A 20,130-nucleotide genomic window follows, 5' to 3' on the forward strand; every position below is an offset into this window, starting at 1 on the left:
CACCACCATCTATTCTGCCTTACTAAAGCAATTACCTGCAGGCTCTTTTGCTGCAAATCCTTCTCCTGCCCCAGCAGCAACCCTTGGAAGTCCTGCCTATTAGTCCTGTCTTAATTAGGCACAGTTTTTAATTGCTTAGGAAATCCCAGCCTCTTTTAATCTTGGTAATGAAGGCTGGAGCTTTGCATCACCTGGTCTGAGGGGCTCAAAGGCTCCTTTCTGCTTTCCCACCATCCTAACAAGTGATTTCCAATGCAGGGCTACAGCAATTGCCTGGGAAAAAAAAAATATCCTGGGAGATGGGAATGTGTTTGAATGTGAAAAATCAACCGTGCTGTGTTTATTCCTTCTTTTCCCCAGGCTGGGGAGGCAGAAACCCAGATCCCTCTCCCAGATGAGAAGTTAAAAACCTGGCTCTGAATGGCCTGGATTTTATGCTCCGAGGGAAATGGATTGGCAATTCTGAAAGGATTCAGCCAGAGACAAAGCAAACAAGGGGTTATGTATCATAGGTGATATATCTAAAATATAAAATAATTATTGAGTGTATAGTATGAATTTTAAATGCTATATATTATGTCTATAGCACACATTGTGTACACAATATATATAGATTTTATATATAATCATAGAAAATGCACATTCTAGAATTATTCTGAGAATGTAAATTCTAGAAATATTAATTGCATGACATATTTTAAATTCTATATAAAAACAACCAGGAGCAACCTGGGCTAGTGGAAGGTATCCCCTGGCAGGAGGGTAAAAAGCAGCTATTAATTGGATGGTGTTAATGAGCTGACCTCCAGCCTCACTGGGGTATATTCCCTGGAGGAGCAGCAGTTCTTCCCAGGGAAGCACCAGCAAGAGCCTGTGTGGACTAAAATATCTGCAAGAAAAGGAAACTCACAAGTGTGTTTTTACATTAAAACACCAAGAGCTCGTTTGGGCTAGTGGAAGGTATCCCATGGCAGGAGGGTAAAAAGCAGCTATTAATTGGATGGTGTTAATGAGCTGACCTCCAGCCTCACTGGGGTATATTCCCTGGAGGAGCAGCAGTTCTTCCCAGGGAAGCACCAGCAAGAGCCTGTGTGGACTAAAATATCTGCAAGAAAAGGAAACTCAAAGTGTGTTTTTACATTAAAACACCAAGAGCTCGTTGATCAATTTTATTGATTTTCATGGAAACTGGTTTTCTGCAGGCTCCTGACCCTCAGTTAACTCCTAATTCTCCACTTCCCTCACCTTGTTCAGGGCTTGGAGCGTGGGACTACAGCCAAGGGGACCTGGGGTTATTTTGGGGGAGGGAATTAAATACTAAATCCCAGCCAGCAGTGCTAGGGCATTGATTCCAGGGCAGGAAACAGATCTGTGGCTGATTGTCTGCTCTGTTGGTGCTGATCCCAGATCTGCATCTCATTTCCATGGGGACACAGGGTGTCCCTACAGCTCTGGGTGTCATCACCCATTTTTGGGGCTTTGTTTTGTCTCTCAACCCTTTTCTCCCAAACCTGCAGGCTCACAGGGAAAGGGGAAACCCCAGCACTGCCCAAAATCACCCTGCTGCACTCTTGGTTGTACACACAGGATGGGGTGGCTCATGGAAACTTAATATCCCTTAAAAAAAACCCAATCCACCCCTTATCCCACCTGTGGAAAAAGTTATTATTGGCATTGGTGCTGCTGGAGCTTAGGAGAGGTGAAATGTGGAGCTGGAGAACACTGAAAGGGGCCCAGAGCTGCCTTAATGAAGATGCCAGTGGCTCTGTTACCTGTGGCAGAGAGGAGGAGGGGAGGGACTTTGTGTAAATATTGCCAGAGCAGCTTTGCCCCCATGCTCCAGGCTGCACCACATCATTTCCCCAGGGTGCTGCAGCCTTGAGGGGGGTGAGGACAAGTTGTGCTCGGGTGGGAGCTGCCCTGAGCCCTCCCTGGGAGCTCAAACCAGAGCAGGGCACCTGAACCCTCCTGCCAGTTCCCGTTGAGCATCCTCCTCCCTGCTCGGGAAGCCTTGAGCACTGAGCAAAGGGGGATGCTCCTTCCTCCACCCCAGAGCACCCTGCATCATCATCATCATCAGAGAGGATTTTTGGGCCAGTTTGGAGCCTGGCTCCATTGCCATGAAAGCAGTGAGGGTTTTAGTGGCTTTTTCCCCTTTTTTCCTGGCTGCCCTGTGGGGGTAATGTGGCAGTGGGGCTGTTTGTAGCTGTGCTGCAGCCTAACGAGATTATCTTTGACATGGGTAATTAATGAATGGATTATTAATGCTTCTGCTTGCCTTCCCCATCCCGGAGGGTTTGGGCTGTGCTGATGGGTCCTGTCCAGGTTTTTCTCTGCAGCAGATGTGCTGCACTCATGTTCCTGTCCCATAGCAAAGGTCATGTTTGAGAGTGTAATTAAAACATTTTATAAATTGAGGCATGATTAACCTGTAACCACTGGCTGAATGGTATTTGCTATTCATACAGGGACAAAACCTCTTTTTAAAATCCCTATTAAAACGTATTTTCATATAAAACACTTTCTAAAAAAATAGAAAAAAAGCTTTTTGGAACAGAATAAAACCCCTGTGACTCAATCCATGGGGAGCTCCAGGTCAAAGTCTGCCTTGGAAGTGGAAGCATCCCCACATTTCTTCCCCCTGAGAGGAGGTGGGTGCAGAGGAGCTTTCTCACTGCTCAGCCTTTGCCTTTGAGTGGAGCTTGTTTGGTGTGAGGAATATTTCAGTGGAGCTTTGCACCACGTGCACCCTTGGCTGCAGGGCTGCCTCCTTCCAGAGAAAGCAAAGCTTTCTGCCAGAAACCTTTTTTTTTTTCCTTTTAGGAGAACAATAATAGAGATAAGAAATAAATATATAAATCCTCTGTGGGGGTGGTGACAAGGTGGCAAGAAACTTTATCCCAACCCTACCATCTCTCTGTGAAACTCTCCCCAGATAAATGGGCCTGGGAGGTTCCCTTTCTTTAAAGACTATAATTCTAAAAAATTTTTATTCATAAAAATTTTATTAACCGATTATTTTTATTATTATTACTTATATATATTAATTTTTATTTTATAGATTTGTTTTATTTGTACATTTTTATTTTATTACTTTTATTTTTAGATTTTAAAATTTGTTTAAAATTAAAATGTTAAATTATTTTAAACTTTTTTATTTTTAATTTATTTTTTCTATTTTATTAGAAATTTTTATTAAAAAGTATTATTAAAAATACGAAAATACAGCAGGTCTTGGCCAGATTCTCCCTTCCTGCATCTTTGCATCACACAGGGGCCCTGGCAAAGGGACCCCTGCTTGGGCTTCACAGAGGTAAAAGAACAGGGCTGCTCTGACCTCAGCCAGGGATTTTGTTCCTCCTCCTCCTCTTACGGGCCAGTAGAAATCCCTGGAAGCTGAACTTCACGTGTCTTTCTGGTTTTTATCCCTCCACAAGGGAAAATGTGCCGAGGAGCCAATATTCCACTGGCACACGGGGCTGCGAGGGGAAACCTGCCACAGCCCCAGCCAAATCACTGCAGCTATCAGAGCCTTCAGGGCTGTGCTTTTCCCCAAAAAAATCCCTTTTTTCCCTGTTTTTCTGCCCAGCTGTGGCAGCTCTGCCAGCTGCACCCAAGTCCCACAGCCACCAGCTTTTCAAGGCCCAGCTCAGGAGTGTTTCCTTTGAATTTTGGTGAAAATTGAGGGTGTTTGGGGCTGGGGGTGATATAATTTCTATTTACAGCAGCAGGGAAGAGGCATGTGCTGGCTCAGGGCCACCACAAATAGCTCTGGACATGAGAGCTCTTAAAATAATATTAATAATAATAATAATAATTTCCATGTTTTCCTTGCTGGGATGTCCCCCTCCGGCAGAACCCCCCGAAGAAAGCTCTGCAAAGGGAGCACATCTGGGTTTCATTTTTACAGCTGAAGAATAGTAATTAAGATGCTTTTGCAGAGCCAGGGCTTGAAAAACTAAAAATAAAAGCCATATAGGCACAATACCAGACCTCCAAGCAGCAGAAATTCCCCTTTTCCCCCCGTTTTCACCCTCCCAGCTCCACTGGAGCCCCGGGCACGGCCAAGCCCCTGTTTTGGGGAGCAGAGGCAGGAATAAATCATGGGCTGCAAGGGGATGCTGCAGAGAAGTGGGATTTTTGGCTAAAAACCCAGAAGGGCAATGGCAATGCTAACCTGTGTGGAGGGTGGCAGCAAGGGAGGTTTTCCACAGCTCCAAAACATCACGCAAGGAATCAGGCTTGGCTTTTTTATTGCAGCAAAATGTGCACAAACCACGGGCCTCAGGCTTGGAATGACTTTCTCCTTCTATTTCTCACTTTTCTTACATGAATATTGCAGGGAAGGGTAAAAAAAGCAGCTGTTTTCCAGCCCTCCACCACCTCAGGGTGCTTCTGGCCCCAGGCAAATGAAAAATTAATTTCCCCCAGCTCGAGCTAAAAAAGGAGATGGGGCTCAATGAGATTCACTCAAAAGCACTCTCTGGCTGGTGGGGATCATGCTGGAAAAATATCTGTGGGTTGAGGGGATGAGCAAGGCCCTGGGGACTGGGAAATGCTCAGAAGTTCAATTTAAGAGGTCAAAAAGGAAGGAAAAAAAAAAGAAAAAAGAAGGATTTGGGGTTTACACGGCAGTAAGCTTAATTTTAGCAAGAAGATGATAAAAAATTCATAAGGTGGTCAATGTGTGGAGAGGGAAAGGCTCACTGGGGGGATGCTGGGCAAGGTTAACCTAGTTTGTATTGTGCATCAGCAGGGAGAAGGGAGAGGGAAGGGCTGGGAATGCCAAGGCAGCAGGGATGGATGTCTCCCTGTGGGCAGGCTGTGCCAAGCCCCAGAGCTGGAGTGATGCTGGTGGGATTTTGGTCCTAAAGAGAGGATTTAACCCCCCCTGGATCCCATGGATGGGGTGCACACCTTTCCCTTGGATGCCACGGCCACCAGGGAGCTTTAGGGCTCTGTGCCTTTGGGAAGGAGGGCTCCATGTCTTCCCTCCATGGGCTTCCCTCACCCCAGTGGCCACCTCAGTGCTGCCGACCTGGAGTTCAGCATCTGCTGCAGCTGGGCTCAGAAAAGCAGATTTTGGGGATATTTTCTGCCTGCCCACGGCGGGGACGCGGCCACGCCGGCGGAGCTCTCTCTGCGGCGCGGTTCCTAGAAGGAGAGCAAGTTTTTCCCTCCTCTTTTCCAAGGCTCTGCTGCTGACAGTAGGGGCTGGAAGCCATCCAAGGCTGTCGGTATAAATCTCACTGACCTTGTTTCACCAGCCCTCAGCTCGCAGCTCAGCCGGGACCGGCGTCAGCTTCCACTTTCTGGCTCATTTATCCCTTTTCCAGCTTTGCAGTTTGGGTTCCTCAGCTTGTCTGCTCATCCCTGGGTGGGCAGGGCAGTGAGGGGGGACTCCCAGCCCCTAGAAAACCTCCCAGCAAGGCTGCCAAGACAAACATCTTGCAGGGATTTGTAGATGCAGCTGTAGCTGAGGAGAAACGATGCTCGGAGGTGCGGCGCGATGCAGTTGGGTGGGATGAGGGAAAGATGCTTCTGTTTGGTGGGCTGAACAAAGGGCTCTGGTCCCAAAAAACACTGCCCAGGTGCCATCAGAAGATGAGCCTTGGTAAGATTTGAGCTCTGTTCGTGCTGTGATGTGCCTAAACAGGAGTTTGTTCCTCTCCAGAGGCTTCTTGCTGTCACCCTTGCAACCTCCTGTGGTAACTCGGTGTCATCTTTGCTGTCCCATTGCTTCCAGGGCTTTGGCTGCAGGAGAATGGCCTCAGCTGTGGGATGCTGGGCTCACTGAGGAAGCAGGGAGGATGGCTGCCTTTGGACATGTGGGATGCAGAGCAGCTGGCCATGGGGAGAGGGTTGGAAGGGATGGTTTCCCACCTTGGCTGCTGCTTTGCACACCCAGCTCTCTCTTCTGGGTGCTGGAAAAAGGCATGGAAGAACTTGGGTCCTCCCAGAAATCCACAGCACTGTGTGCTAAATCTATACAAACCCCTTCATTTTCCAGCTCCAGTGAAGCCTCACCTTTAAAAGTTGTGCTGATTCCAGTGGGTCTGGGGCCTCGTGGGAGAGCTTTGCCAGTGGCTGCCATTGTCATTTGGTTTTGTGACAGCATCCAGGATCTTTGGCATGCTGGCAGGAAGAGTTTGGTGGCAGGATATACCAGGATTAGTGTTTTACCCGGGCCAAACTTGCAGATATACAGATTAACCAGGAGGAAAAACTTTCCAGGATAAGAAAAGCAAGACATGGCCAAAAAAAAAAAAAAAAAGAAAAAAATGTTCGCTTGTGGAGGCTCCCTCCATCTTTGGAGGTCTTAAAGTAGGGATTAGGGAGAGATCTGCCAGGAATGATCGTGCCTCGGGGCAGCCGGAGACCAGATGATGTGTCTGTCAGTCTGTCAGCTCCCTCCCTCCCTCCCTGCCTGCCTGCTCCAAAATCCAGGCTCTGCTTCTCCTGCTCCTCTCCTGGACCAGCACAACATCTTCGCCACTCTCCTTCGTGCTCTTCCAGCAGGACTCCTAAAAAACCCCCGAAAGGAGCTGAAATCCTGGAAGGGGGGTGTTTCCCGGCCAGGGGCTGCTGTGCAGAGGGAGGGGAAGGTGCTCGGGGGTTTTCCCTCCCCTGCTGCCCCAGCGGCTGCTCCCTGCGCTAATCCCGGGGCAGCTCGGCGTGGCTGAGGGATGAGGTCATGCTCGCTCGCCCCAGCCCGCCGGGCTCCTGCTCCATCCATCCCTCCCTCCCTCCATCCCTCCCTCCCTTGGCGGAGCAGGGCGCGATTGGAGCCCGCTGAGGCTCCGGGTCCCCGCACGGTGCGGTTGGGATGCTTCCCCCGCCCGGCTTTGCCTTGCTCTGAGCGTGGATGCGTGCGGGAATTGGAAAAATAGAAACTTCCACAGACACAGCAGGGTTTGATCTGCTGTGATCTCTTGGGAGAAGCTTGGGTTGATGTAAAAATACAATACACAGACATTAAGCAGAAAAATAATAAATTTATGCTTCCATAGTTGTAAGTAACAATATGCCTGAAGTAAGTGAGAAACTGTGTTGATAAAATGGTGAAGGGTTTGTAATGTAGGGGTGGGGTTGTATGGAATAAAGAGAGTTTAGAAGGTATAATAGAAGCATCTGTGTGTATATGTTAGAAGCCATAATGGGATAAAAGTACCCACAGTGCAGCAGAAGTAAGTAAAGGTGATAGGTTAGAAAGGCAAAATGAACCTTGTGGCATCTCTCCATGGGGTTAGAAAGTTTTGTATTGCCCTGTAACAAAGAATTTATGACTACTCTGAGCTATGGCCGACTGCTCGCTCCTCTAAAACCTCACAGCCTCTGAGACTGATGTTTATCTCAGCAATAAATGGTTCTTAGCCTGAAAATAGTCCCAACCCTTCATTTCTAGCAGTGACAATGATCGATGCATTGCACCTGGATGGGGGTAAGGATCAGGTAAAATCCCTGGCTGTGCCCCCTGCCCAATTTACCTGTGCCATCCCTCCCAGCGCTTCTTCCTTCTTCCAGCTGCTTTTAAAACCTCAGACTAACCCAAACAGCTGCAAAACACTTTCCCCCTCCTTCTTCTCCTTTAATTTTTTTTTTTGGTGATTTTGACCACTTCTGAAATCAGCCCATGGTGAGGAGCTGTTTGCGCAACCTGAGCTCAGGGGCAGCTGTTTCAGAGCCTTTGGGATTAACAGAAGGTTTAAATCTCTGGGAAGAAGGCATGTGGTGAGCTAGGGCTGGAAATACAGCCTTGTCTTCTCCCTCTGGTACACCCCGAGCTCCTGGCTCCCAAACTCATGATATTACGGGCAGAAAAGCCAGTTTAGGTAATTGGTGGGGATTGCTACAATTTTATTAGCCCTAATGCCCTTCCCTCCAGGAGGTTTGCACAGCTGAGCAAAACAACCAGCGCCCATAAAGGCACAAAAATAGACACAATTAAGTGGGGGCTTTAATTTTGTTTTTTGGGGTTTTTTTTTGTTTGTCTGTTGTTGTTTTTGGGTTTTTTTTTTGTTTTGTTTTTTCTTGTAAGAAATACTTCCAGCCTTTTGTGAAGGTTTTTCCAGCCCTCAAAATCAAGATTAATTTGATTTGGGGGTCAATAGCTGCATCTACTGCTGGTGGAGGGGATTTGGAACATTTCACCTGGTCTCTGGCTCTGGGTGGTACCTGGTGGGACAGGCAGGGCTTGGACACTGCAGCACTTCAGGAACTGCCAGATGAAAATCAGGCTTTGGGAATTCTGGCTGGAGCCTCCTGCAGGAAAAGGAGCCTGCTTTGGGGTTTTAGAAACAGCAGCTGTTGTCAGCTTTCTTCTCTGGAAGCTGGAAGGAAAACCTGCTCCTCCCCAGGCCTAGAGGTCACCTAAATAATGGGAAAGTCCCCAAACCCATGTCCCTGGTAAACCTCCAGGCTGCAGAGGGAAGCCTTGAATCATAAAGGATTCCAGAGTGCATTATCCATGGGGGAAATGGGGACATGAGGTAAAATAGCACCCAGTGAGGGGAAAAACACGGAAAGGAGCTATTTGGACCCCAAAATGGAAAGGAAAAGGTTAAGCTTAAAGTCAAGGAGAAGGGTGGGATAGAGTTAAAGGCTGGGAAAGGCAAAGCCAGGAGACAAAGAGGAGGATGGAGGGGGCAAAGCAGAGGGGAAGGACACGAGGGAAAGGACAAGGGGAAGTTGCCTTGCTGCTTCTCTTTCTCTCCTCTATGACAAGAACTGGGAAGAAAAAGGCTGGAATAAATAAAATTTTCTGACTTAAATGACAGAGATAACACCAAAACCCACACTAATATTATTATATGAATATTTCAGGCAGATAAGACCAACACTTAGTGTCACTGTGTGGGTGACAAATGAACATCTTGTCATCTAGGAGCCTGAGAGATCCTCTTGGAAGTTGTTTTTTCACCAGATCCAGCATGTCACAGGTACTCAAACATGTTTAATGATTAGCTTTAGAAGGTAATAAATGAGGCAAGTTGTATGTCAGGTCATTGGCATTGTCATTCAGCCAAGTTTTTGCTGCCAAAGCCAGAGATTTGGTAACATCAGGGGAGGCATAAAGGTCTAGAGGGACTGGATGAATTCACAGACCTTGTGGATGAAGAAATAGTTTTTGTCTCTGAAAAACAGTAATTAAATGATGTTTTCCAGAGCTGTTCTTCACAAGTAAAGTATGCCCTTTATTCCATGTTTCCTCATAAATCTATTCAGCCAGAATAAGGGCTCATTCCAGCTTTGATGCTCCAGTATCTTCCACAATCATCCGAAATGCTCCGAGCACAAATTCTTTTTCTATCTCTTCTGAAAAGAATCTCTTGCAGATCATTTCTCCTCTTTAATTATAGATTGCATGAAGCAACAGAAGCATGAAAATACTTAAATTGGGAATTAAAATCTGTTTCTCTTCCAGCTTGAAATTTTCTGCTTGAAGTAAGTGTATTCCTCTTTCCTTTTGGAGGCATCCTGTGGCTTTAGCTACAGGGAATTTTGGATTGGATTTTGATCACTGTGGCCTCAGCTTCTCCTCTTTGCCCCAAAACCCAATCACCCAGCTGGAAGGCGAGGCTCTCCACCCTCCTCTGGAGGGATGCTCTGGCAGCAGAGCACAGGAGAGTGGTGTCTCACCAAAAATGGCTGCAGCAGGACCATCTCCAAGGGGTTCCCCATCTCCACCTCTGGATCCTCCTCCTGGCACCCAGCAGCCCCAGCATCCTCCCACACCTGCAGTGGAGGGAAGCAGGGCATTTTCCCCAGTGGTGACCCTTTCCTGCCATTCTGGGCATTGCTGTGCTGATGGGTTGGGAACAAAGCTCCAGCTGGGGTCCCACCAAAGAAACCCAAAGCCAGAATCCTAATTCCTGACGGGAAGCTTGCAGGCTGGCACGTTGTTTTCCCTGCTTGCCTTTTCCCTCGTGCTCTGGCCTGTGTGGCAGCTTGGATGACAAGTTCCTCAAGGCAGGAGTTACCTCTTGGGAAAGGTTTTGGGTTGCTCAGTGTAACCCGAAGAGCCACTGGGCAGTGAAATCCCAGCACAACCAGCACAACTGGTGTTACTGGTGTTCAGCACCCTCCCTGGAGAAGGTCTTGGAGTCCCGTCCAGAATAAAAAATTAGCTGGACACAGCAAATGGAAACAGTGCCAGGAGGTTTGTTCTCTGTGCTGATGGATGCCCCATCCCTGGCAGTGTCCAGGCCAGGCTGGACACTGGGGCTTGGAGCACCCTGGGATGCTGGAAGGTGTCCCTGCCCGTGGCAAAGGGGTGGAGCACCATGATCTTGATCCTCCAACCCAAACCATTCCATGGTTCTGTGATGGGAAAGCCCTTTTAGCACGGTGCTGGGTTTGCTGAGTTCTGTTGAGGTTTTTTAGGGGAGTACCGGGTTTATTTGCCCCTTGTCAGGGCGGTGAGGAGGAGGAGGAGCCTGAGGAAGCACAGCACGCATTGAACTGTGGGGTCCCAGCTCTGGAGTTGTGGTGATGCCCTTTGGAAAACCCAAGGAGTGTGGGTTTTCCTTGGAGACCAGCAAGAGGGCATCCAGGAGCAAGGCCAGCACCTCCTTCTGTCTGTTTCCCCCAGAAAACAGGAGGAGAGGGAAGGAAAAAAAATAAATGGGATCATGGAATGGTTTGGGTTGGAAGGGACCTTAAAACTCGGTGTTTTTTTCAACCTCCTGCCATGGCCAGGGGCACTTTCCACTATCCCAGGTTGCTCCAAGCCCCATCCAACCTGGCCTTGGACACCGCCAGGAATGGGGCATCTTCAGTTTCCCTGTTTCCACATCTGGAAAACATCCCAGGTGTTTCCAAACGGGATGTTTACCTCCAGCTCACAGCGGCGGCAGCGCCCTAAGCTGGGAGACGATTTGGCTCTCGCCGCGGAGCATCTCCGTGCGGGGTCCCGCTGCAGGGGGGGCCGGGGCACGGGGGCAGAGCCGGGGCCGCTGCCCCGCTCCCGCCGCCTCTCGCCTTTGTTCGGGCAGCGCCGGAGCCCGGCGGCCGCGGGGCGGGGAGGGATGGGGAGGCGGGATGGTGGGAGGGAGGAAAGGAAGGAGGTAGGGCTGCCCGAAAAGGCTTCTTTTTTTTTTTTTCTTTTTTTTTTTTCCTTTTTTTTTTTTTTAATAAATCTCCAAGAAAAGAACGATCCACAGGCAACGCGAGAACTTTTCCCCCCACCCCCTTCACCACCCCCGCGTCTTTAATAAGAAAACTATGTTTAAAATTTAAAAAAGAAAAAAAATCCAAAGGAATTAAATTAAAAGGAGCCCGACCTCCCACCCCCTGGCCCAGACCCGGCCCCCGGCCCGCCCCACGCCGCCCGGGAGGCGGCAGAAGCGGCGGCGGCGGCGGCGGGGGGAGGCGGTCGCCGGGCGCCGCCCGCCCCGCATCCCGCATCCCGCCGGCCCCGCATCCCGCCGCCGGCCCCAAATGGATTATCTGCGGCTGGTGCTCTCCTGCCTCGTCCCCCTGCACGGCTGCCTGGCCGCCGGCAGCGCCCCAGGTACGGGGGGCTGGGGGGCCGGGGGGCTGACAGGTGGCTGCCGGAGGATGGGGAGCAGCGAGGGGGAACCCGCTGCTGGGGGTCAGGCTCCAGTGGGAGCCGGGGGAGATGGAGGCTGGGCGAGAAATAGTTGGCGTGCTTGGCGTGCGAGGGGACGTCAGCCCGAGTTCCTTCTGCTACGTTGGACGCACCCGCTTAAAACTACAAAGCGGAGCTGCGTCGGGACGGGAAAGCTGCCGCGGGGCTCGCCGAGCTCCGGCCGTGCTCGCCAAGGCTCCCCGGTTGCGCTGGCCCCCGGTTCCCGGCGGGATGCTCCGTGCCCACGGCGCTTTGCCTCCGCAGAGCTCCTGCTGTCCGGCAAGCTCAGCGAGTATGGAGTGATCGTCCCCTTCAGCACCGACTGCCGCGGCCGCTTCCTGTCGCACGTGGTGTCCGGCGAGGCGGCGGCGGGGCTCGGCCAGCCCGCCTGTCCCCCGTCCCCATCCCTGTCCCCATCCCTGTCCCCATCCCTGTCCCCATCCCCGTCCCCGTCCCCGTCCCCATCCCCGTCCCGCCGCCGCGTCCCCCGCAGCCCCCCGGAGGAGCCCCCGCAGCGCCGCTGGCTCTATTTCAACGTCACGGTGTTTGGGAAGGAGCTGCACCTCCGGCTGAGCCCCAACCGGCGGCTGGTGCCCCCGGGGGCCGTGGCGGAGTGGCAGGAGGATTTTGAGGTGCTGTTCCGTGAGCCCCTGCAGCGGCGGTGCCTCTTCAGCGGTGACATCTCCGGGATGCCTGGAGCTGCCGTGGCCATCAGCAACTGCGATGGGCTGGTGAGCTGGGGGCTGGTGGGGTGCTGGAGTGGGGTTGGTTCCTTAGTTTGAGGTTTTGTTAATTTTCTGGTTAGTGTGCTAATGGGTGTGGTGGGTTTTAGCGCTGGATAATCACTAGTGTACTTACCTTTTTGCTCTGAGGTAGGATTAGGAGAAAGGTAATGTGGGCTCAAACTTTTTTAGAGTATAAAGAAAAAAATTATTAGCAGTAACTAAAAGAAAGAGTAGTAAAAATCAGAACAAAACCTTCAGAATACTTCTTCTCACAACATTGTCTTTTCACTGACAACGTAAAGCAACAAAACGTAAAATTATCACTTCCCTAAATGCCTCCCATGCAAAACCACCACAGGTGCTTTGTGTGTGCTGCCTGTGTTTTGGTGCAGTTTCCTCCTCAGAGATGAACCCTGGCGTCCTGAAACCCCGATTTTTTGTGATGCTTTAGGTGTCTGTGCCATATGGGCCTCGACAGCAGCAGGCCCCCTTTCCCTGTGTGATGTGTGGTGTTACCTGCCTGCTCCATCAGGCTGGTCTGTGCACCAATATTTATTTAAAAGGCTTGGAAAAGTTGCCAGCCTTGTGCCTGAAGTGCCTCCTGCCCAGATGCTGTGACCTCCATGGGCTGTGCCCAGCCCCTGGGATGGGCATCCACACTCATGCTGATGCTGTTCCATCCTTGCTCACCCGTGTTCTACCTTGGGACTGCTCTGGGAACTTTTCCTCTGTGTTTCCCACCTCTTAAATGATGCTGTGTGAGCTCGAGCACCTCCTGAAATCACTGCTGGCTGCAGTCTGGCTCCCACCAAGCATCTTTTTCTTTTTTTTTTTTTTCCCCCCTAATCACTCAGGGGCTCAGATATACTTGGCTTTCTGAGCACAGTTCAGCATCAGTAACTTGCTGCCACAGCGCTTTAATTCCTTTAAATGGCTCTGTTACCTCATTATCCCCAGCATCTGCTCTGCCTGTGGGTTCCCTACCTTTGATACGCTTGGGGAAGCGCTTATTTTTTAATACCCTTGGCCCATTGCCCTTCAGATTTCCTTTGAGCCAATTTAAATCTTGTTTTAGGTGCCAGGGTTTGCTGTTTTCTCCTGCTACCACTTACGGGTTGGAAGAAATGCCTTATTTTGTGCCTTTTTAAATTTTTTTTATATATTTCTTTTTTAGTTGTTTTATTCTGGGAGCTCCTTCAGCCAATTTTGGCTACCAGCACAAACAATTTGGCATTCCTTTCTTTTTATACAGCTCCTGATGCTACTGTACAATCAGAAATGATAGAGCAGCACAGCTAGAAATACGTATTTCGCCTACATATAGGAATTAAACTTTTTTAGCACATAATCCACACCTTTTGAAGCATCCTTTTGGGAATGGGCTGAGGCTGTGGACTTGCAGACATTTCTCTGGGAGACAGATTGCTCTGGGGCTGGCCAGTGTGGGGAGGCTTAAAGCTTTAAAGGCATTTCCTACAGACCCAGCAAAGAGTGCTGAGGCTGGAGCAGAGATCAGGGTTTGGGGTGTGCAGCTTCCCTGGCAGATCTCCTTCCCTTTGGCATCACCAGCTAAAGGATGCTGGAGGCCATCGGCAGCTGATCCCTGTCCTGCTGTGGCACAGCTCTGGGAATTTTCTTCCCCAGAGCCCACTCTATTGTTAGTGTCAATCCCAAATTAGTGTCAATCCCAAACAATTTAACTTTTCCAGGCTTTCCTAGGCTTTAGCCCTGTGTTTTCCTGTCACAGCCCCTTGCACACCTTGTTGTTTGTCATTTTTTTGCCCTTGTTCCAGCTGGATTAGGGTGTAGCTTGTACCACAGGATGCTTTTCCATGTGGATTTATGCAGCCATATCCTGCCACCCATGGATAAGCCCACCCTTTTAAGCCCCTGTAAAGGGAGAAGTGGCTTCTCCCCCACAATAAGGATTTTTTTTTCTATTTCCCACAATAAATTTATTGCTGGGTGGCCAACAAATTGATATCCTGGTTTCCACCAGGAATTTCCAGAGCTGATCTGATGAAGGACATGAAGCTGAGGGGACAAGCAGGTGCTTGGCTCCCTTGCCCTTGTGATACATCCAAGGTCACGGCTGGTTTCTTTTTCCCATGGGTTTCTGGCTGTGTGGCCCTCTGGTTTAAGTGAGCCCGACATCTTCAATCTGCTCAGGATCTCAGCTTTGGAGGAGTGGGGAGATCTAGAGGATTCCCAAAAAGCAGTGAGAAGAGTTTGATTCAGGAAACGGAGCAAGAAAAGGAACCAAATCCTGGCTCTAGGTGTGGATGGGATGGCAGGATGATGTTGATGACCTGAGAAGCAGCAGAACATCTTTGAGGGATGTACATGGTCAGGAGTGTTGCTGATGGGCTGGAGGAAACTCTTCCATCAGCAAGGACCCTGGAATTCCTGTGGACTTCTGCTGGAAGTTGTCCATGAGCTTCGGGAGGGGATTGTGGCTTTTCATCCCGGTATAGCGCGCGTGGGAGGCGCGGGGCCGCGCTTGGCCGCCGCTTCCTGGCCGGAGGAAGCGCTCCGGGATGCTGCGGATGAGGGCTGTGTACACAGAGAGATTAGGCCGTGTGTAAACGGAGACCGAGATTATAAATAACAGGGGGAAAAGTGCAGGAGAGGAGAGGAAGAAAAAAAACCCCAAAACCCGAAGCCGGCTCTTGAAAAAGCCAGTCCACCCAAAGTGTTTCCTAAATCCATATTTAGCCACGTAAGCGAGCCCATCCTTTTCCCAGATGCCAAAGCCGTGGCACCTTCCACGGCTGCCATTCGCCGAGGGCATCCACGCGTGAGAATCTGGCCTTTCATGTTTTGCAAGGGTGTCTCGTACCAGGGTGGGAAGGTGCTGTGGCCCATAACGTAATTTCAAAGCTGATCTAAGCCACCAAATTCCTGACTGGTAAAGCAGCGTTGGGCAGAAATCTCCGCCGGCGGACACGTCTCGCTGCAGTGGAGGCATCCCAGATTTTTCCCCGCCGGCTTTAGCAGCGTGTGGTTGAGCTTGCTTCCTTCCTGCTTTGCTGGTTTGCAGGGATGGGTGAAGGATTATCGCCCACAGACACCATATTTGTGTGCCTAGCTTTGCCCTGGGGTGATTTGCCGTAGTGCTGCAAACTGTAGAGCCAGCGTTTTCCATCCCTGTGGCTCTGGCTTGCTTCAGATGGGTGGCAGCAGATAAGCAGAACATAAAAGCCCTTAGAAACAGTAATTAATAGGGAATGGAGGGAGAAACAGCCCCTCAAAATGATGCCCCGGTGAAAAAAGCATGGCTTGGTCTTCCAGGATTTTCCTTGCAGTTCCTGAGCTGTAGGGTTAATTCTGGGGAGGAAAAGGGTGTGAGATGTCCCTTTGGTCACATAGATCCCACTGGCCTCAGCTGGTGTGGGTGTTATATGGATATGAGGGCTCTTCTCCCAGGTGATAATCCCAAGTTTTGGCAGTGAGATGCAAACCAGGCCCTGCTTGGGCTGAAAATCCAATTAATTAATTAGTGCCGAGTGTGTCTTCATATCCCCATTCCACCAGGAGGTACATTTGAGCTCAGGTCACCTGGCAAAACCTGGTCTGTAGCCACCCCAGAAACCTCTCGTTTTGGCACAAAGAGCAGGGAAAAGGAGTCAAGGAAGGCAAAGTGTTGTGTTTGATGGGCTGCAAAGCCTGTGCTGCAGAGAGGCATGAAAATAGTGATGGAGCACCTCTGGACCATGCCTGATGCCCTCTGGATGGAAGGGGAGCGCTGTTATCCATGGTGTCTGTGTTCACACTGCCTGGCTTTCTAGGACTTTTTGTCCAAATTATGTGTGAATCTTGTAGGAAAAAATATATCCTGTGCTCGCAGCTGGATTTCCCCCTGCTGTTAGCTTCCCTGGTCTAGTGCAGCAGCTTTATTAATTTTCCCACATCTCAGCTGGGTAAAGTGTCAGAATTTCCTGTATTCCTGTGGGAGTTGGAGCTTTTTACCCAGCAGTGGAGGAAGAGTTTTTACTCAGGGTCCTGGGGGGTCCCTCTTAGTGAGGCAGAAGTTCATCTCTCCCTTAGCCTGGGGAGGCACAGGAGACCTGGAGGAAACACTTCACCCTCTGTGAGCTGGCAGGAGTGAGTTTGGTGTATGTTTTCCCTCTTTCCAGTGGAATTGTCTTTAAAGGGCCATTTTCTAGTTGGGCAGTACCTTCACTGAGAGCTGCAGACAGCATCTCATGTTAGGAAAAGCAATGGTAATAGTCCCGCTAATTGATTTAATTTGATTTGGTATTATTAAACCAAATTAAAATCAAGGGTAGGAAGCATATGGCTAATTGATCACTGGGGATGGGATTGAGCTCTTGGAAGAAGCCCAAGAAAATCTGAGTGGAACTTTTTGGGTGGCATCTGACCTTTTCTGCTGCCTCTCTATTGTTACAGCCCTCCCAAAATGCTGAAATACAACCTGAGCTGCTCCTCTTTGTGAGCTGGCAGGCTGGCGTGTGCCTCTTGCAATGGTGTTTTTTGGGTTGTTTTGATTTTTAAATTTATTTTTGTGAATGCCAGGGTGACCACTTGCAGCTTCTGTTTCATTTCTTGGGCTGCTCTGATCAGGTGGACACGAAAATCCCTGTGTTATCCCCTTTGCCGTCGGCCATCCCCGGAGTCGGCGGCGTGTTGCATCCCACCTTCGGGAGGAAGTCTGGGCTGCTTTGTTCCTTGAGCCAGATATAATTAGTCACGAGCTGTAGAGCAGCTCAGACCCAAGTGGGCTGTGGCTTGGGACCGGGCTCTTTCACGTGTTAATCCAGCCTTGCCCCGGCGCGGCGGCACGGCTTTCCTCCGGCCGCCTGACTCAGCAAGTCCCGGCTTTGGCCCTAAACCCATAAACCGGCTTTGGGGTGCCTGGTCCCGAGTGAAACGCCCCGTGGCAGGGTTGGGAGGGGGTAGTGGTGTCCCAGAAGAGCTCCTCCTGGGGCAGGGGCTGCTTCTGCTCCTTCTCTTACTGTATAATAAAGAGCAGTGTTTTGGAACTGGAAATTAGGAGTTTCTTCATGGAAGGGGTTGTCAGGCCCTGGCACAGGCTTGTGTTCCCCATCACTGGAGGGATTGAAAAAATGTATAAATGTAGCACTTGGGGATGTGGTTTAGTGGTGGCCTTGGCAGTGCTGGGTCAATGGTTGGACTCAATGATCTTGGAGAGCTTTTCCAGCCTAAAGGATTCCGTGATTCTGTGCCCTGCCCCATCATCACGGCCTTGCCCATCCATCACTGAACCTGGTTTAACTCCCTGGCTTGTGCCCTGCCCCCTCACCACCACCCTGCCTGGTGCCCCTGGTTAAACCTGGCTGTGTTCTTCATCTCCTTGGCTGAGGGTGGGGGGCACAATCCCTGGCTGCCCTGGTTTGACCTGGATGTCTCCTGTGGGAAGACCCTGAGATACGTGTGTCAGGCAAGGACTTGGATTCCTCAGGAAGGAGGTAAAACAAAACCAGCCAAAACCCCACTTTACAGCAGTTAATGGAACCCAAGTGGAGCAGGAAATTTGGTGGAATCCAACAGAGCCAGGTTGGCCATTGCCTGATGAATCCAAAGGGACGTGAACACGAAGGGGACCCAAAGAGCCAGGCAAGCTTGGAAGAGCCCCAGCCTCTGCCCAGAATACATCTCTGTATATATGTTACTTTTATTTTATTTTATTTGATGAGGGCCATTCCAACACCCCAACACCCTTACAAGGACTCCAGTAGGTCCACCCTGCTGAAGGCTTTGCCCCAAGAACAGATCCCAATGTTCTGCTGGTGCTTTCCAGGCAGCTCTTCAGCAGCGGGCAGCGCCGCAGGGAGGAACGCGCGCGTGCGCCATGGAGGGAGCTGGGAAAAATGCCGAGCTGGGGGGGCTGCCCGTGGGAGAGAAGCCAAATCCTGGTGATCCTTTTCCTTGCCCGAGGTCTGAGCCGGCCGGCGCTGCGGGGTGTGAGCGCTCAGGCTGATGTAAGGGGGATTTGATGGGAGCTTGGTGTTAATTAGGAGCAGGTCGGTAGCCAGGACAACATTTCCAGTGATGTTTGCCCTGTCATTCATCTTCCCTGTGTTTGGGAGGTGGAGTTGTAATGCTTTCCAGCTTCTTCTCCAGCGGGATTCCCCTGTGTTAATTCCCAAGTACTTCGTGGGGCAGAGAGAATGGTTTCTCTTTCCTTCTTGTTGCAGCTCATTGTGTCAGTGAAATGGCAGATATCCTAAAGGCACTGCAGGAATGGAATGGGGAGGGTTCAGGGAGACTCAGGAGTGCCTTGGGAGCCTCTTCAGCCTTGTATCCCTGAGTTCAGGGTCTAGCACAAGTCATGGATGAGACAGAATATAGTTTTGTAGCCATATAAAGACATAAATTGAGTTGCAGCCAGGTTGGGTGTTTTTTTTTTTTTGTTGTTGCTTGTTTTTTCTATGCTTACTTTTTTCCCCACTACAGGAGATATTAAGGGTTGTCATAGATGAACATGGTATTAGAACCATCCTGGTGTCATGGAGTAGGATCAAAACAATATTATTTGGGATGCCTTTCCTCTTTGTGCGCGCTCTGCATCAATCTTTCACGAGCATACTGAGTATGTGTCCCCCTACACTTACACAAAACCACACTGTTTGTTTCTCCCCTTTTCCTTGTTTCTTTGTGGAGTCCAGGCTGGCCTGATTCGGACAGACAGCAACGAGTTTTTCATCGAGCCCCTGGAGCGGGGCCAGCAGGACACAGAGGAGCACGGCAGGGCCCACGTGGTCTATCGGCGCTCGGCCATCCGGCAGGATGGCGCTGAGCCGCGCCACGACTTCCATCCCGAAGGTAGGCCCTGCTGGAATCCCGTCTTTCCCAGCAACTGGTAATAAATATTTCACCTGGGGAGAGGATTTCTCCTTCCACGAGCCCTTGGATGTCTCACCCTGTGGCTTTAGGCTCAGTTTAACTGCTCAAGTCAAGAAGGAAAGCAAATGCTGGGCTGGAGGTGCTGCAGCCTAGCTTTGATCACCCGTGTTGTGAGAGTGTTGAAGTACTGAAAGGTGTTGTCCAGAGAAGCTGTGGCTGCCCCTGGATCCCTGGAAGTGCCAGGCTGGATGGGGCTTGGAGCAGCCTGGGATAGGGGAAGGTGTCCCCTTGGCAGGGGCTGGAACAGGATGAGCTCTAAGGTCCCTTCCAACCCAAACCATTCTGTGATGATTCTATGAAATGTGGCCTTGATTTGACTTTTTAACAGATCATAGAATCATTTAGTATGGAAAAAACCTTTATGGTTCTCGAGTCCAATCATTAACATGTCTTTTAGTGCTGGTCTTCACAATTCAGAGCCATTTCCCTGCCACCAGGCGAGCTGGACCAGCAACCAGCCGGAGCTCATATCCCGTTAGAGTTAACTCTCTTATCTGTTTTCCCTACTGAATCTCTACTCCTGTGGAGAATCACCATGGTGTCAGATCACCTGAAAGGCTCTTTCTCTTCCTGCCCAGCGCCCGGCCTGCAGGTGGGTGAGCTCCCGAATTCCCTGGAGCTGATGGCGGCGCGGCTGGGGGACGCGGAGCGCAAGCGGCGCCACGCCAGGAAGGATGACTACAACATCGAGGTGCTGCTGGCCGTGGATGACTCTGTGGTGCGCTTCCACGGCAAGGAGCACGTCCAGAACTATGTCCTCACCCTCATGAACATAGTAAGGCTGGGCTCTGGGGGGTGTGGATCCCACCCTTGCCTGGGTTTAGTGCTCTTGTGATGCTGCAAATCTGTTATCCTGGGAAAAGAAATGGGTTTGGGAGGGGGAGCAGTGCTGCAGGAAGGGCTGTGCCTTCACACCGCCCGCTCTGG

At 50.4% G+C, this 20,130-nt stretch overlaps 1 protein-coding gene across 3 annotated transcripts in view; it reads left to right on the forward strand.

Annotated features, from left to right (window-relative positions):
* The first annotated feature begins 11,342 nt into the window (after positions 1-11,342).
* The window catches only part of ADAMTS14 (ADAM metallopeptidase with thrombospondin type 1 motif 14), a 31,550-nt gene continuing 22,762 nt past the window's right edge, over positions 11,343-20,130 (forward strand). For all 3 annotated transcript variants that reach the window (XM_039706749.1, XM_039706750.1, XM_039706751.1), the window contains exons 1-4: positions 11,343-11,512; positions 11,855-12,321; positions 18,966-19,122; positions 19,782-19,978. In XM_039706749.1, coding sequence (XP_039562683.1) covers positions 11,440-11,512; positions 11,855-12,321; positions 18,966-19,122; positions 19,782-19,978 — 894 coding nt within the window. In that variant the 5' untranslated portion in view covers positions 11,343-11,439. The remainder of the gene's footprint in view (positions 11,513-11,854; positions 12,322-18,965; positions 19,123-19,781; positions 19,979-20,130) is intronic.

This window comes from Passer montanus, unplaced genomic scaffold (assembly GCF_014805655.1).
Source record: "Passer montanus isolate IOZ18808 unplaced genomic scaffold, ASM1480565v1 scaffold196, whole genome shotgun sequence".
NCBI classification, from domain to species: domain Eukaryota; kingdom Metazoa; phylum Chordata; class Aves; order Passeriformes; family Passeridae; genus Passer; species Passer montanus.